Raw genomic sequence first — 15417 nt, 5'->3', positions numbered from 1 at the left:
ACAAGCCGACATGTCCAATGAGGCGTCAGCGTATTGACGGCTGCAGCCGCCTGCAGTCAGAGCGCCTTCGGGTGACCCAAACATCTGCCTGACGGAAAATAAACCTCATAAAATATCAGATTCAACATGGCTGCTGCAACATCTAAAGCAATGGACCGGGAGACAGAGATCAGAGGAAAAGCTTCAGAACCAGGCCGAGCCCAGAACCGGTTCCTGTGCCGGGTCCAGAACCAGGTCCAAAATGAAACATCAGAGTGAACTCCACAGCAGCCTGAGCGACGGACGCCTCTGAGCAAAGACTGTACCGGTTCATTCTGGTTTCTGGAGCAGTCCTCCCTCCAAAGACCAGAACCAGAACCCAATCGGATCAGAAACCGTTCTAACAGAGGCAGAGTGTCTCCGCTGTGTCCTACAGGCAGAGACACGGCCCGTCAGAGGGGAACCACGGGACGGGCCGTGACGCCAGCCGGGCCGCTCCGAGGCCCGCTCGCCTAAGGGTGAGCACTAAAAACAGAAACCGGAACCAAACCGGGTTCTGGAGAGTCAGCTGAACCTCAGCAGCAGAGCAGCGTGACGAGACGCCGCGCTGAGGAAGGCGGCCTGTCTTCACCCCACTGTTGCTGCTCCCAGCATGCACTGCTGTCCACACAGACACCTGGTGTCAACAGACTCTTTGCAGGTCAGCCTAAAACGTTCGGGGAAAAGCGGCTCGGTCATTTCCAGTCCGGTGAAAATGTCTCTTTCCACTGGGTGTTTGCAGGGCTTGTCCAAGGTAACAATTAATGATGAACATCGATCCGAAGCCCCGACAATAAGCTGGAGAAAAGTTTTAAGATGTTCGCCTCGTTATACACAGACACGAAGGTGAGTTTTACTTTCTTTAAACTTTGTTTCTAACATTAGCTTTAGCTTGTGCTAGTAGGCAATATTCTCGGATATTTTTATTGTACATTTTTTTTTACATTTAAAAAGTATCTAAGCATTTTAATTCATTCTAACAGACAATGTTTTTTACCTTAGTTTCTGTTTATTTTCAAGTATATTATCCGTGTTTATCGTCGTTAGTGTCAAAAAGAGACCAAGTAACAGGGAGGTTACAGTTCGGCTTTTGTTTCCATAGCATCAGGAAACCTTGAGGTCAGGCAGCTCTGCAGAGAGAGACAGGAGGGCAGAAGGACATTTGGTCGAAAGGATAGTTGGACAGCAAAGCCACGTTCCTGTGGAGCTGATTCAGACGTTCCCAGCATTCTTCTTCTGTGGTGTCATGGCGGCTCATCCTGACCGAGAAGCTGCTCGGCTGGTTGCTACAGCAGCAGCAGCTGTTGCCATAGCAACACAATAAGCTGCCATGACAGGATGTTTTACCTTCCAGGCGGCGGCTCTAACAGGTTCCGATCCGATCAGAGAGGCCGACGCTTCGCCTGAGGGCTTTGGAGCGCAGGGGGCAGGGCTTACTGCTGCCTGCACTGTGATTGGCTGACTGGGAGACCAGAGAGACCAGTGAAAACAGTGCACAGACTGGATCTACTGGATCCAGCCGCTAGTTAGTTCGGCTTTATAGCTGCTGGTGTACTGGGAAGACTGGGAGCCGCACAGCAAGGTGAACCAGAACCAGAACCTGCTTCAATTTCCTGAGGATTAATTCAGCTGGCCAGTCGTCTGCTTCAAGAAAACCAGTAGAACCCAGTAGAACCCAGTAGAACCCAGTTGGCTCCATCATGGTGCCCCCCCACTGGTGCTGCCAACTGATTAGTAAATGTAATCAGATTACTCTGTGTGGCTCAGAGTAATCAGGATGGATCGCTGCCAGCCGTTCTGGTTCCAGCAGGAATGAAGACAAGCCCCGCCTCCTGCTGCACTCCAGCCAATCACATGCAAGCAACCATCTGGGTTTTCTGCAGCAGGAAGCAGGAAGCAGTCAACCTGTTCAGAGGACAGTTTATGCCCTGGGCAGCTGCCCTTACAGCCACTGTTAGCATAAACATGCTTCATTGTCTCAAACCAAACATGTCTGAAGATTCGCAGCTCTCCAGGGTTTTACCTACAGGACGGTTTAAAGGAAGCCATTTTGTTTTAAACGTTTAGAAACGTTCACTTCCTGTGGAAGTGGCGCCGCGAGGCGACATCCGCCGCCGTCAGTCGTGAAATGTTCACACTGACGACACAAGACAAGCAGAAGCTCATCTGCTGTTATCTTACATGTGCCTGGACGACGAGTCGTCCCAGAAGTTATCGCGATAAACGATAATATTGTTGTTTTGAGGCCATTTCTAAGTAATATAATGTTCTCAGATTCTCAAAGCCCAATAAACTGTAACTTCATAAGAACATTTAACATTGGAAGACATTTTAAATATCCAAAACAAAAAACAGAAACAAATCAAATGAATGATGAAATGTGTGTAAATAAAAGGTTTATCAGAGACTGAAGCACCAGACTCAAAACTATCATCCAGTTTCAGCAGAAAGAGAAAAACCGTAAATCATAAAAATGGAAATTATTGATCTTGTTTTAATTTGTCATGTGACTAATGGATTTATTGCGACTGGCCTAGAAAACCTGTTAGTTTCAATTCAACTTCATTCATCCAAAGGCTAAATTATTTGGCAGAGACCCACAGCATGACAGATCCTCCGCCATGCTTCCCCCAGAGCGGCTGTAGCGGCAGCCATGTTAGTCATAGTGTGACAGGAAGTGTATCTACTGGTTGTCATGGTGACCAGGTTTGGTCTCCAGCAGTGAGAACAGCAAAGCAGAACGATGTGATTGATAATGTTGTGACAAACTGATCGCTTTTCCAATCAAAATCCTTCCCCGAAGCCGACTAGGTAATGTAAAGGATTTCTGCTCTGTTTCCACAGCAACAAGTTGCCAGAGGTCACAGAGGTCAGGCTGCATTCATCATGACCTGACTGAACGGATCGGCAGCGGTAGTACCACCGGGTCGGGTCAGGACACTGGATGGAGGCTCCATGTCCTCGCCCCACAGCATCACCCCTCCCCCGCCGCGCTCCAGCTGCGTTTACCTTGAAGTTGCTGGAGTTGACCCAGGAGCTGGCGATGGCGTCCACCATCTTGTCCAGCGCCGTCTGGTCCTGCTCCAGTTCGGGGGACTTGTTCCTGTCCAGGATGTAGTCAATGACTTCCTGTCCTACCTGCAGCCGCCGGCCCACGTCCTTCTGCAGGACCTGCGCCAAGCAGCTCTCCACGCTGGGCTCCATCGGCGCGCCGGTTCCGACCAGACCGGGTCACGGACCCGAGGAACAGCCACTGGCTCACTCTAGAGGGACGGACGCAGCGGGGGCCTGGGAGCGGCAGCAATGCAGCATGTGTGGACAGCAGCTGAGGGGCGGCTGGTTCCGGTGGGGGTCGGGAAGCGGGTCGGGTTGGGTCGCTGGATCAAGGATCCATGTCTTCGTCCTGCCACTGTCCAGCGTTTTCCTGGAGGGAAGAGAGAAGGACCAGTCAGACCGGGACCGGGGACCCGGCACAGGGCCAGTTAGAGAGTTACTGGAGACCCGGCACCGGGCCGGGTTTGGGTCGGTTAGAGTTATGAAGGGAGACATTTTTACCCAGCTAAAAAATCATTGCACTTCCAGAGACATTCTGAGCTGCGGCTCTTTTATTCACATCAGATCAATAAAAAGCATTTTAACCGAGAAACACAGAGCGGATCCGGTACCGGGTCTGGGCTCAGTACCGGGTCTGGGTCCTTCATTACTAGCGCGGCGCTGCACGGAGGAGAGCAGCCGGTGGCTCCGCTAACGCCAGCCGTGTTTCCACTCTTCTTTATGCGATTTTTGAAAAATAACTTTGTGATTTTGATCAAAAGGTTTATAAGTTCACTTTGGGCGGTTTATAGCTGTGTATAAAATATGCTAATGCGCTAAAGAGACAGAAACATGCTAGCTAAGCTCTGACATAGCGAACACTGCCACCCACTGGTGGATCTGAGCCTTACTAGAGGAACCAAGCGTCAGACCTCCAGGAGAGCAGGACTCTCTCTGCTCCATGCTAGCTAGAAACCTCTACTTCCTGTTTACTACAACCATGTGTAACGTCAGTTTCTGATGACATCACGCTCTGTGTAGCCTGGCTGATTTGCTCCAAACCAGGAGCCTAATACGCATTTAATGCAAGATTTCAAAAGCTTGCTTATAATTAGCATGACAAACATGGCTAAAAAAATGTGTCAATCCCTACCAGGCTGTTGCGTTTGCTACTTGTTCTAGCATTTCTTCCTTCCACTCAACTTTCCCCTAAAAAACGTCTGCATCCTGATCAGCTTTGCCTCAGCGAGCCCCCAGCACACCAGAACATGTGCAGCAAGAATCCATTTCTGTGGTTCTGATCCAGTTCTGACAAGAGGAACTTGGGGGGGTCTCAGGGTTTGGCAGCCGCTGCTGATGTCTTTCCACCCTGGTATGGAGCTAATCTCACCTGGAAGCCCCAGGGCAGCAGACAGCACCAGTTTCTGGTTCTGGTTCAGGTTCTGGCTAGATAAAGCTGCAGTGTCACATGATGCTGTCTGGATCTCCATCCTGGTGCACCAGACCTCCCCCCTCCCTAGCTTAGCTCTGCTCCAGTTAGCCGCAGCCTCCCCGTCTCCACGCCTCCATCGGACCGCAGGTAGCACTCGGTCCGCTCCGGGAGCCTCCGTGGAACCTCCCGCCTCTCTTTTCAGCCTCTCCGGCCGCCTTCCCTCCGTGAAGCCCGGCAGTAACCAGCGGACCCAGCTACAGCTAGCTACCTTTGAATGAAACGTCAGTTCGCAGCAACAAAAGAAAACTGGGGGCGGGAGGGCCGAAGAGGAGCAGCTTCATCGTTCGAGTTAACACTCACCATTTCCCGCCGCAGACTCTCCGGGCCGCCCGCTCTCCGCTCCGGGGGGAAAGCTTCAGTCCGCGGCCTCAAACGGCTCCTCTTTCTGCCTTTCTATCAACACTCTCCAGCAGGAATGCTGCCTGAAGGACAAGAATGGGGATCGTCGTGCGCATGCGCAGTCCATCCAGAGATGATGTTGGCACTTGGAAAACTGTCGCATGGAGAAGCGGCCGCTCGGCAGCGCGATCTCTGGCGACACCTGGCGGCCAGGGCTGGACTGCGCATGTGTGGTTCAGTCAGAACCAGATTTATGGGCCCCGATTGTGGCTTTGATTCGGTTTCCAGAAAAAAGTAAACACAGAAACTTTAGAAGAAATGGACAATATTTACGCATATTTGCAACAACATTTATTTATAAGAAAAAAAGACAGGAAACTAATTTAAGTCAATGTATGCCTGAAAGTTAAACATTTGCTCGTTTTTTTTTAAAGAGCTCTAACGCTGCTGCATCCCTCTGTACCAGAAGAACCCCCTCTTCTGGGCCACTGCCTGGGATCCAGCAGTGGCCCAGTTACCCAGGAGACAATATGAAATCAATTCCTTATGATGTTATGAACTGGCACAGAAACAGTTTTATTCTTTTATAGTTTTACTTTAACAATGAATTAATAATGAAGCTCGAGCCGTACTGAGAGGATCCATTTGGTCGATCAGGGATCTGATCGCTGCAGCTTTGAATATTTTATTAAACTGAAATATTTCCCTGTTTTTGTTTCATTCTCTGGTTCTGTCCCGCTAAAACCCGTAACACGGCAGAACGACGCCCAGCTGCAGATCCTAACGCCTTAACCATGAAACTGCTGTTAGCGCCACTTTTAGCACTAATGCTAGCACCGATGTTAGCGCCGGTATTAGCGCAGGTTTTAGCACAGCAGCAGATCGGAGCTCATAGGTCTGAAAACATCGTCTGGGTTCATCGGACCAGCATCATGACTGAGACGGCCCAGAAGTTTCTGACTGATCCACTGGATCACCAGCTGACCAGCAGGGAACATATGTGGTCTATGTTTGTTGGGGAGGTTCGGGGAGGAGGGCGGGGGGGGGGGGGGGGGGGGGGTCATGCGGTCCGTGATTGGTCATGTGACGCAGCCCACGTTTTCCCTGGCTGGTCCGGATCAGGCCCGGTCCGCTTCTCTGCTGCAATATTAGGGAATATTCTCTAATGGACTGACAAGAACACATTCTTCATCATAGCAATAACAATAATAAAGCAGGAAGCAGAGCCATCCTGGACCAGCCCGGTTCTGTTGGACCAATCGGGTCGCTCTGGCTCCAGTCTGGAGGTAGAAACTGTCCCAGTCCACCTTAAATACTGAAACCCTTCACTGGGCCTCCTCTTTGTCCTCAGAGCTGTCAGAGTCCTCCTCTTCCTCCATGTTGCAGTCATCATCATCATCATCGTCTTCCTCTTCCTCCGGCATCTTCAGGATGATCTCGCTGTCCTCCTCGTCGTCCAGGACGACCGTGGACTTCCTCCTCTCCAGGAAGGACGGCGTACAGACGGGCGTGGTCTGCTGAGGAAGAGGAGGAGGAAGAGGAAGAGTCAGGCTGATCAGAACCAGCAACGAGGAAGATCAAAGAGATTAAAATCATAAAAACATAAAGACCAACTAAACAAGCCAGAAACATTTTACCAAATATATAAGCTATCAATGCACATCAATCACATTGATCATCTGTGTCGTCATGGTAACTAGTCATGTGGGGGCGTGGGTTTCATGGCGCCACCACAGGCAGGCGGCCAATCAGCTTTACGCCCCACCTTCATGTGGGCCCGGTTATCTGACCCGAAGCCACGGACCGGCGCCGGGCCATTTTCAGTATGGGCCAGAGGACCGGCGTGTCCAGAACCGGCGGGTGGACTTACATCGCTGCAGGACGAAGCGTCCAGGACGGCGGAGGTCGTCTTCTTCTGGGCCGCCTGGACCAGAACAGGAAGAACCGGTAAGAACCAGATCCTCAGAAATAACTGGTTCCATGAGAGCGTTGCATCAAAACCAGGGAAAGAACCACAGGCCCACTGATCTGGAGTCAACAGACCCGGGTTCTGACCCGGTTCTGAGATCACTTACAAATCCGGGGAAGTCATACTGGACCCCCTGCCGGGCCAGCTTCCTGCGTAGCTGCGACTCCTTCCTCAGCAGGCGGCGGGTCATGGCCTCCAGCTGCTCCGTCGAGCGGGACCGGTTGTACCGGGTCACGGCGGGCTGGGCCGGCCTGCGGAACATCCTCTGGGACCCGACGAACAGCTTCTCGTGGACCTTCTCTGGAGGCAGAACCTCACCTGGAAACGTGGAGGGATCCAGATCAGAAACAAAACCAGAAACCAAGCCCGGTTCTGGAGGTTCTACTCACACTTGATGAGCCTTTCCCCCATCAGGTAGTTGTTCATGGTTTCCGCGACGATCTTCGCCACCTCGCCGCTCTCGAACTCGATGAAGGCGAAACCTTTGCTGCCGCCGGTCTGCAGCAGAGATGACATCATCACTCCCTGTTGCTACGGTAACCACAACAGGCTGCTACAGGTAACCATGGCAATGGCTACTACTATTTAACACTCTTTATTTAAAATCAATCAAATTTGATTTGTATAGCACGTTTCAGCAACAAGGCATTTCAAAGTGGCTCAGCTGGTCCAGATCGGGTCCAGATCAGGAGGTTCTGGTGGTTCTATTGGACCACGGGCAAAGCGGCCAGTAAGATCAATGCACTAGAATCATGTTGGCCAGGATACTGGACCTCGGGACCCGGTCAGAACCAGAGTCAGAACCTCAGACCATTTTCAGTCAGGGCCGATAATCAGCGGAGGTCAGGGTCCTCGGAGACACCCAGCCGTGTCCCTCTGGGTCCAGTCCCACTGAGTCGTTCTTGTTTTCTGACCTTTTTGCTCCTGGACAGCCGCAGGCGCAGGACCGTCCCGAACTGCTCAAAGTAGGACCGGAGCTGCGGCTCGAACAGCCCCAGAGGAAGATGGCCGACATACACCACACCTGGAGTTACACGGCTCCCCTGGAGAACAAAGAAACCAACAGGAAGTGATGTCATAGGACACACGAGTCGTTTTAAACTAAAACACATGTTGGTTTCATCCAAGCAGCTGCAATCAGCCTGAAGGAAGTTTGCTGACCTGCTGATCCCCCACTGACTTTCTGCTTGACTCAAAGAGCAACAGCTTCAATTTTGATTCTTACAGTAAAACTGTGAAAGTAAAAATAAAATTTGTTCTTAGGATCCTGCCAGTTCATGTCATCATGAGAAATTGATTTAGCTCTCCGGTAACTGGGCCCCTGCTGGCCCCCTTCTAGGGCCGCCCATGGTTCTACAGATGTTCTACAGATAACCCGAACCCCGTCTTTTTTTTTTAAATCAACTGTAACCGGAAAATCATAGCAGAGATAAAGGGTGGAAAACTCCCGTCTGTGTGAAATTAACCTATATAATGTAATAAGTGATAAAGTACCTGAAACGATTTAATTTGTTATCCTAATTTATTGAATGGTTCTGCAGTCCTAGATCCAGTCCAGCGAGATGTTTTGGACCAAACCTGAGGTTCTTGGTTTAATCAGTTCTCTGCCTCTCCGGTTCCGAGGATGAATCCCCCATGAGGAACACCAGAACCGACTTGTGCTCACCTTCCCGCCGCGGTTCTTCTTCTTCACCTCTTGGACCTTCTTCTTGAACTCGACCTCCAGCTCCGGGTTCAGCGCCAGCAGCTCTCTGGGCCGCTGCGAAGCGGACTCCGCTTTGCTTTCTGTCATTTCACCAGTTTATCCAGAGATTCACTCGGCTCCGAAGCTCCTCACGCTGCTCCTCCTGAACATGTGCTAACAACTGAGGTGACAGGAAGCGCAGCGTGATCCGGAGCTGTTTCACAGCGCCCCCTGTAGGCCTGGAGTGGTGCGATCGGCTCCTTCGGTCGGCATTTTAACCTGATTGGAAAAAAAATGAAGCTGATGTTAGCAGAAAAATCTGTTATTGGGGCTCAACAGTTTTTAAAAACGACTCATGTGGAGATTTATCCCGAAACAAATGGAATTTATATGAGAGTAATGGAGAGGTGTACTTGGAGTAATGCGCTACAGCGGACGGAAGAGGAAGCACTTCCGCGATCACGTGTTTCTGACGTATTTCCGCCATAGAAGTCATTCTTTTTTTAAAATACACTTTATTTAAACTGGAGAGGGCATAGAGAGGCAGATTTAGAAATGAGTGTACAACAGTAACATTGATAAAGAAAAAAATAAATCAATAAAATAATAACTAAAATAGAAACAAAGGGATTAATATTTTAGGATTAACATGCATTGGTGGGAAATTCCATTAATAATTCAGTCAGGTATTCATATGATTCAATACATTTCAGAGATTTCAAATATAACTGGAATTCAGATTAAAAAATGTTAAAAACTGCAGATGATCTCAGCACTCTTTGTTTATGAATAAAGTATTTTGCCAGACAAAATATTACAACAGAGCTCTATTACATCTCGTTGCTTGTACTTGTGACAGTGCAATGACAATAAAGTTGAATTCTATTCTATTCTATTGTTTTGTTTTTCAATAGCACTCCAAAAGTTGCCATATCTCTAGAAATAGATTCAGGAAGTGCAATTTTCAGTTTGATGAACCTTTCAAAGCAATTCCAGAATATTTTTGACTTATTCTGGAATATTGGTATATTTTGGCATTCATAGAAGACATGGTCTATCGTTTCTACATCACTTTCACAGAATGAGCATTTATTGTCATCGATATTAAAGAAATTTATTAGCAGCTCTTTGGAGCAGTAAACAACATTTAACATTTTAGCTTCTTTACTTTTAGAGTTGTAGAGTTCTTAACTTTTCAATTGATGCAAAGGTTTTTCAAATTTGCAAAGAATGTTATTTTTATTTATTTTCCCAGTGAATAAAGTTTCTTTTAGACAGTTTCTAAATGTGTAGTTATTGAATTTTGGATCAGTGAATGATATTCCATTAATAGATACACTGGGGGCGTGCCGTGGTGGCGGAGGGGTAGGGTTAGGGTTAGAAAGAACCTTAGAGCATACTTAGAAAGTCCAGAGAATACTTATACTTAACTAGCAACCCAGAAGTCCAGAGGATACTTACTTACACTTATTTAACAACCCAGAACGAGAATTAGAACTTGGAAACCAGAAGAAAAACTACCTTAGCAATTACTTTTTAGACTCCTAATCTCCCAACCCAGAAAAGAAATTAGACCAGAAGATACTTACTTATACTTATCTACCAACCCTGAATAAGAGTATCTAGTTTATTTACTTTGGATCAACATTAGATTCTTTTTCTTCTTTTGCTCTTTCCTTTTGTTTGTATTTCCTTTTAATTCCTGTAAAGCACTTTGTATTGCCCTGTTGCTGAAAATGCGCTATAAATAAAATTACCTTTACCTTTAATGTTACCATAGAGACCTCTAATTACATTCAGACATTTTACTACAAATCCTAAATATTCAAGAACTGAGAGTAAGAACTGAAGTTAAACAGTCAGGCTTTAAGAAAGGAAGAGAATAAAGACATCATTATTGATCATTACTGATCATGTCCCAATATTCGATCAGGTCTCGTATTGTTGATCTTCCTTCCAGATTGTGATTCTGTAATAATGTTTAGATGTTTGGTAAATATGGATGTTAGTAATTTATAATCTGAATTTCTGAGAGCAATAAATTTTCTATTCTCAATAAATCTAGGGTCCTTGTCTGGTTTGGGATACATATAATAATTCCTTGTTTCATTGTAGTAGGTATCATATGATTTTTAAACATTTCTGTAAAAACCTGATGCAGTAATATTTTTATGTCTTCCCAAAAGTGTTTCTAAAAGTTTCCAGTCAGTCCATCTGGACCCGGTGCTTTGGTTAATGATTAACAGCCTTATTAAGTTCTTCTATTGTAATTTTGTTGTCACAGGTTTGTTTGTAATTATCTTCTATTTTAGGGATAAATGTTTTAATTTGTTTAAAAAAGGTGAGATTTTTGTTCTGAGAATTTGGAGATATACAAGTTGCTACTGAATTTAAAAATCTCTGTTGATATTAATCTTTCATTGTTGGTTTCTACATTATTTATTATTAAAGATTTGCTAGAATTGTTGTGGAGCGGGGGGGTTGTTTTCTTTCGTTTACTCAACCTTCAGCCACTAGATGGCGTCAGATTCACCTTCTCTCTGGAGACTGGTGGATCTTCCTGCACACCGGGTTTTCATCATCTCATCAGGCCGAGAGTACAAGAGGAGCGGGCTGCCAGTACTTCGTCGCCAGAGTGTTAGCCAGCAATGGTGCTCCCTTTCGAGATGCCGTGGATCTCCCAGTGACGATTAGTGATGGGTAAATGAGGCGTCATGTATCGTTTCGACCCAAAGCAAAACTGTATTGATACTGTGTCGATGCTGCGTCACTGAATACTGACACCTGCTGGACATTAAAAATCTCTACAGGCAACGTAGTTGACAGACTGATTTGATGACCTAGTCTATACAATAAGATTGAAGTCATTGTATTTTATTGTATATTATATATTGTATTATTTCATATCTTCAGTTAAATTCAAAATATATTTGATATTCTTCGATAGTCAATAAATAATGTGAACATGAACCAAGTGATGAAAATGAAAGTGAACATGTTTGGAATGAGGGTGATTGTGGACTGTTTTTTGGGGGGGGCTTTCCCACAAATTTTCATTCAAAAAGATAAGTTTTTCCAACATTTTGTAATTTAGTCTGTTCTGTTTTTTGACACAACTTCTCCTGCTGTAGAAAAAAATTAAGTAAACAATACATTTATATGAAATAATTTCTAAAAAGCAACTGAGTAATTTGTAGAATGGCTGTATACCTGAGTTTATCCAGGTGTATCTGGGACTTCATTCTCATGCTTTGCCCTATAAAGCCTCAGCATTGAGGAGGTGAATTTATTTAAATAAGACATTTCTGTCAAACATATGCGACACTTAACCTGCAGAACATAATATGAAAGTAAAGTAAGACTCAATTTCAGCTGAATTTGGATTCACATAGATCAAGTACAAACTGAAAAGAACCGGATGAAACAACGAAATGAAAACTTGTTTTCCGATGTAAGATCAAAATGGTCCCACACTGCGGAAAACTTTCGTTTGCCTTGAGGCTCCATAGTTGACGCCGTACAATAAAAGATAAAGAATCGTTTTGGTAAATGCATCCTGTTGACAGATTCGCTTCCATATAAACACAGTTTGGTGCGTCAGCGTCATTTCAAAACAGTTCCTGTATCGATCACGTGACTTGCTGAAATCAATACGCGCACTGACGCGGGTTTTGGTCTCTGGGCTTGATGCATGAGGGGACGCATCGGTGTTGCCGGACCCATCACTGGTGACGATCTAGTCTGGTTTCCCTTCCGGATCCTTTCTCTAGTGACGCCGTGGACAGTACCCACTGGTTGCCCAAGTCCCGTCTGCAAAACCTCCCCGTTGGATCTCAAGTCTTCCCTGGTTTGCCTCCGGCTGGTAGCCGAACCGCTCCCTTGTGGCCGGCCTGCCCGAACTTACCTGCCCGCTCTCCGCCGCTCCTTCACGGAACCACTCGATTATTATCTGTGTTGTGTATGATACACTAGGTCAAATAAAATACTGTTCAAGCAGATAACTGGAAGTAGCACATGGCAACGTTTATTCGAACCGAGAACATCTCTTCTTCTTCTTCACAGGTTTTTGCTCACCTCTCTTGTGCACAGCAAGAGCGCCACCAATGGCGAATTGTTATATTTAGTTTACCTTCAGATTATACCACCAAACAGCCTCCAACACAGGAGCATAATCAGACCAAAAGTGTCGAACAATCTTAATCCTGGAGGTTCCATCATTTCTTTGTCTGGAACACCACAATCCGCCCGTAACCTGGAACTTGGACTCTCAAAGAGATAAAGGAACCCGAACCCACGGACTACTCCTCCCGGACCGAGTATTCTCACCCATACAAAGCTTCGACCGCTCCAAGAGACGTTCCCTCTCTACCCGGACCGATCCCAGCAGATTACTCTGTGCATAAAGAAATAAACTTATTTTTACTGATTCCGTTTCTCCAGTGTGGTGTTTGCATGTGGGCGAGACAAATAGAAACCAACATGACAAGAATTTTGTTATTGTCTTCCTTCCAGATTACAAAACTAGGCAGAGTTTTTTTCTCCCTCCTCGATCCGTTTAACTCTTGATCTAATAAAAGCTCCTTCAGCCCGTTTATAAACATTTCATCTAGTTCAGGTTGGAGGATTCCTACTTTTTGTTTGTCTTCAGTTGACGGCTTGAGGTCCATTAGGGAGCCGTAACGTCTTGAGCAGTGGCGCACGTGAAAATCGAGTGAGGGCTTTACTGTCAGTTTGGAAGAGGCGGATAACTTTACCGCAGTTGGACTGCAGCGCAGGCACGTGCAGAGGGGGGGGCTGGGGGTGCTTGAGCACCTGTCCTTTTTGCTCCTTGCCCTAAAGTGCCCTTTTGGTCCAATTTTTTTTTTTTTTTTTTTTTTTTTAAAGTTAATTTCCCAAGCCCTCCTCTGATATGTACTAAAATTATTATTTTTTGTTGTTGTTGTTTTTATTTAAAGAAAAACAACATAATAAGCCCTTCGGGTCACCTTGTTACCTTTGACCTTTTGTCCGTGACGCATGACGCAGCTGCCTCCCGCTCAGTCAGTGAGACTGCGCAGTAGCTTACTGTGGAGCTCAACCTGGAGGAGGAAGGAAGGAAAAGTAAGGAAAAACTGTTCTTATCTATCGATTCAGTATTTTATCATACAGACATTAGGCTGTTGTTGTTGTCCTATTAGCTAGCTGTTAGCTAACGAGTTTGGTAGCAAAGCAAGATAACTAAAAAGCTTCTTCCCTGTATCGCTAATGATAGCGGTCATTCTTCATTATTGCTGATGGGGCCACATCAACGATCCAAAACCGATCATCTCTCTATAATGAATATATGTCCGATTATCTAATTTCCTTTGCTGCATAATGTATATTAATTGCATTTATTCTGGCATTAGGTTAATGTATCTTGAAGGGGAATAGAATTTACAAAACTGCTTGAATTATAATGATTTATTTTTTTTAAACAAAAAGTTTTATTTTAATTTTTTTAATTAAATAACTAAATTTTGTCTTGTTAACTTAAAAAGTTCTTTGCAAAACAAACTTTTATTTGCACACATCAGAATTCTTTTGTTGCAATTTTCGGCCCTGCCCACGACGTCATGTGAGAAGCAAGCAAAACTTTGAATCACAAACAAAAACTTACAATAGCAAGAAAAGATTTATGACATGAGCAAATAAGTTTGTTCACAAATAATTTTTCTCACTTTGAGACATAAATCTCTGATTTTAATTTAAAAAAAAAATTTTAAGCAAAACTTTTGTTTAAAAATTGTTTCAATTCAAAATGTATTGATCACAATTGTATTTTATTTAATTGAGGTTATTATTATATTTTTAATAGAATAATTGTGAAACATATTGAGCTCCACAGCAGAGGCCTCCTTTTCTCTGAAATTAATATTATGTTGTGCTAAGGACTGAAAAACATATTGGTTTAAACACAAAGGTAAATAATTGGTAGTGTGGTTAATACAGTGTTCTTATCATAATTCATTATGTTTTGCTTTTTTCAGTTCAAAGATGCCACGTAAAGAAAGACGGCAGAAACAAAAAAGAAAAGAATTGATAGATGCAGCAAAAGGTAGTGGATTGTTGACCGACTGGGTCAGAACGAGTACTGCAGGTACGAACAAAAAAAAAATGTTCTTAACATTATCAACATGTAACTTTTGGTAGTGAACAATATATTTAATATTACAGGGCATCTGTTGTGTTTTTCTTATGCTAAGATGTACTAAATTTAGGTGTAGAATAATGATTAGTTTGTTTCTTGCTCCCAGATGGACAGAAGGAAAGTGATAGATCAGAGGAGGAGACAAAAATGCAGTCAACAACACAGGAAGACAGGCAAGGAGAGGGACAACAGTCAGAAATAAACACTATGGATGAAAATGCAGAGCAACAAGTCAGAGAGAAGCCATTCATATTTTTAATGGACCTTCCACACCCAAATGACCCAGCACATGTCTTGCAGTTCAACATAAAATATGATGAAGCATTTATCCAAAATTGTGTAAACCAAGGACCATGCCAACCAGAGCTGTCATTTCCTAAAAATGAAGAAGGAAGGTCTTTTCAGAATAAATGGTATAAGAGTAACCCATGGCTGGAGTATTCTCCCAGTTTAAATTCCATGTTTTGTTTTAGCTGTCGTGTTTTTTTGAATGAAGAAAAGCACATGTTCCGCAAATCATGGAAGACAATAGGATTAAACAGATGGAACAAAGCATTACAGAAAATTAAAGAGCACAGTGGATCAGAGTCCCATATGTGTGCTATGGTAAAGTGGAACACTTTTCAGAAAAAATCCCTGGAGGCAGTTTTGGAAACAGGTAACCTTCAATCACAAGCTGCAAAAGACAATATTTATATTTTTAATAGTGTAAT

General features: G+C 44.9%; 2 protein-coding genes, 1 long non-coding RNA gene and 1 other non-coding gene across 32 annotated transcripts in view; 1 reads left to right on the top strand and 3 right to left on the bottom strand.

Moving 5' to 3' along the window:
- The window catches only part of clasp1a (cytoplasmic linker associated protein 1a), a 56786-nt gene extending 51698 nt beyond the window's left edge, over window positions 1–5088 (bottom strand). For all 28 annotated transcript variants that reach the window (XR_004339946.1, XM_032568028.1, XM_032568035.1 and 25 more), the window contains exons 1-2: window positions 4844–5088; window positions 3028–3442 (exon numbers count right to left, since the gene is read on the bottom strand). Coding sequence is in view for 27 of the 28 variants with exons in the window: in XM_032568028.1 (XP_032423919.1) it covers window positions 3028–3222 (195 nt within the window). In the remaining variant the exon portion in view is untranslated. The remainder of the gene's footprint in view (window positions 1–3027; window positions 3443–4843) is intronic.
- Window positions 5089–5218: 130 nt separating this feature from the next.
- Window positions 5219–8932, bottom strand: nifk (nucleolar protein interacting with the FHA domain of MKI67). 2 transcript variants are annotated; one of them, XM_032568058.1, is made up of 6 exons: window positions 8518–8932; window positions 7766–7894; window positions 7241–7349; window positions 6958–7169; window positions 6753–6806; window positions 5219–6396 (listed from the first exon to the last, which is right to left on the bottom strand). In XM_032568058.1, exons 1-6 carry the CDS (start codon window positions 8641–8643, stop codon window positions 6208–6210), a joined length of 819 nt encoding a protein of 272 aa, XP_032423949.1. In that variant the 5' UTR covers window positions 8644–8932; the 3' UTR covers window positions 5219–6207. The 2 variants fall into 2 exon arrangements, with proteins under 2 accessions (XP_032423949.1, XP_032423948.1); XM_032568057.1 differs by having other exon boundaries at window positions 5219–6399; window positions 8518–8926.
- On the bottom strand, window positions 6583–6711 carry LOC116723749 (small nucleolar RNA ACA64). The gene has a single exon (XR_004340033.1). It is a non-coding gene; the product is annotated as a small nucleolar RNA ACA64 (small nucleolar RNA).
- Window positions 8933–14286: 5354 nt separating the features above from the next.
- LOC116722595 (uncharacterized) lies at window positions 14287–15129 on the top strand. Its single transcript, XR_004339791.1, has 2 exons — window positions 14287–14653; window positions 14811–15129. It is a non-coding gene; the product is annotated as an uncharacterized LOC116722595 (long non-coding RNA).
- The last annotated feature ends 288 nt before the right edge of the window (window positions 15130–15417 follow it).

Source organism: Xiphophorus hellerii, chromosome 7 (assembly GCF_003331165.1).
Source record: "Xiphophorus hellerii strain 12219 chromosome 7, Xiphophorus_hellerii-4.1, whole genome shotgun sequence".
Lineage (NCBI taxonomy): Eukaryota > Metazoa > Chordata > Actinopteri > Cyprinodontiformes > Poeciliidae > Xiphophorus > Xiphophorus hellerii.
The sequence above is the reverse complement of the archived record's forward strand: the minus strand, read 5'-3'. Positions and strand labels throughout refer to the sequence as shown.

What these genes read in the sequence shown, in the direction of transcription:
- nifk (XM_032568057.1), bottom strand. Translation starts at nt 8,643, where the DNA reads ATGACAGAAAGCAAAGCGGAGTCCGCTTCGCAGCGGCCCAGAGAGCTG. An exon ending in GGCTGTCCAGGAGCAAAAAG is followed by an intron (nt 7,350 to 7,765) that starts GTCAGAAAACAA and finishes TCTCTGCTGCAG; the next exon opens with ACCGGCGGCAGCAAAGGTTT. An exon ending in ACGCTTCGTCCTGCAGCGAT is followed by an intron (nt 6,400 to 6,752) that starts GTAAGTCCACCC and finishes CCTCTTCCTCAG; the next exon opens with CAGACCACGCCCGTCTGTAC.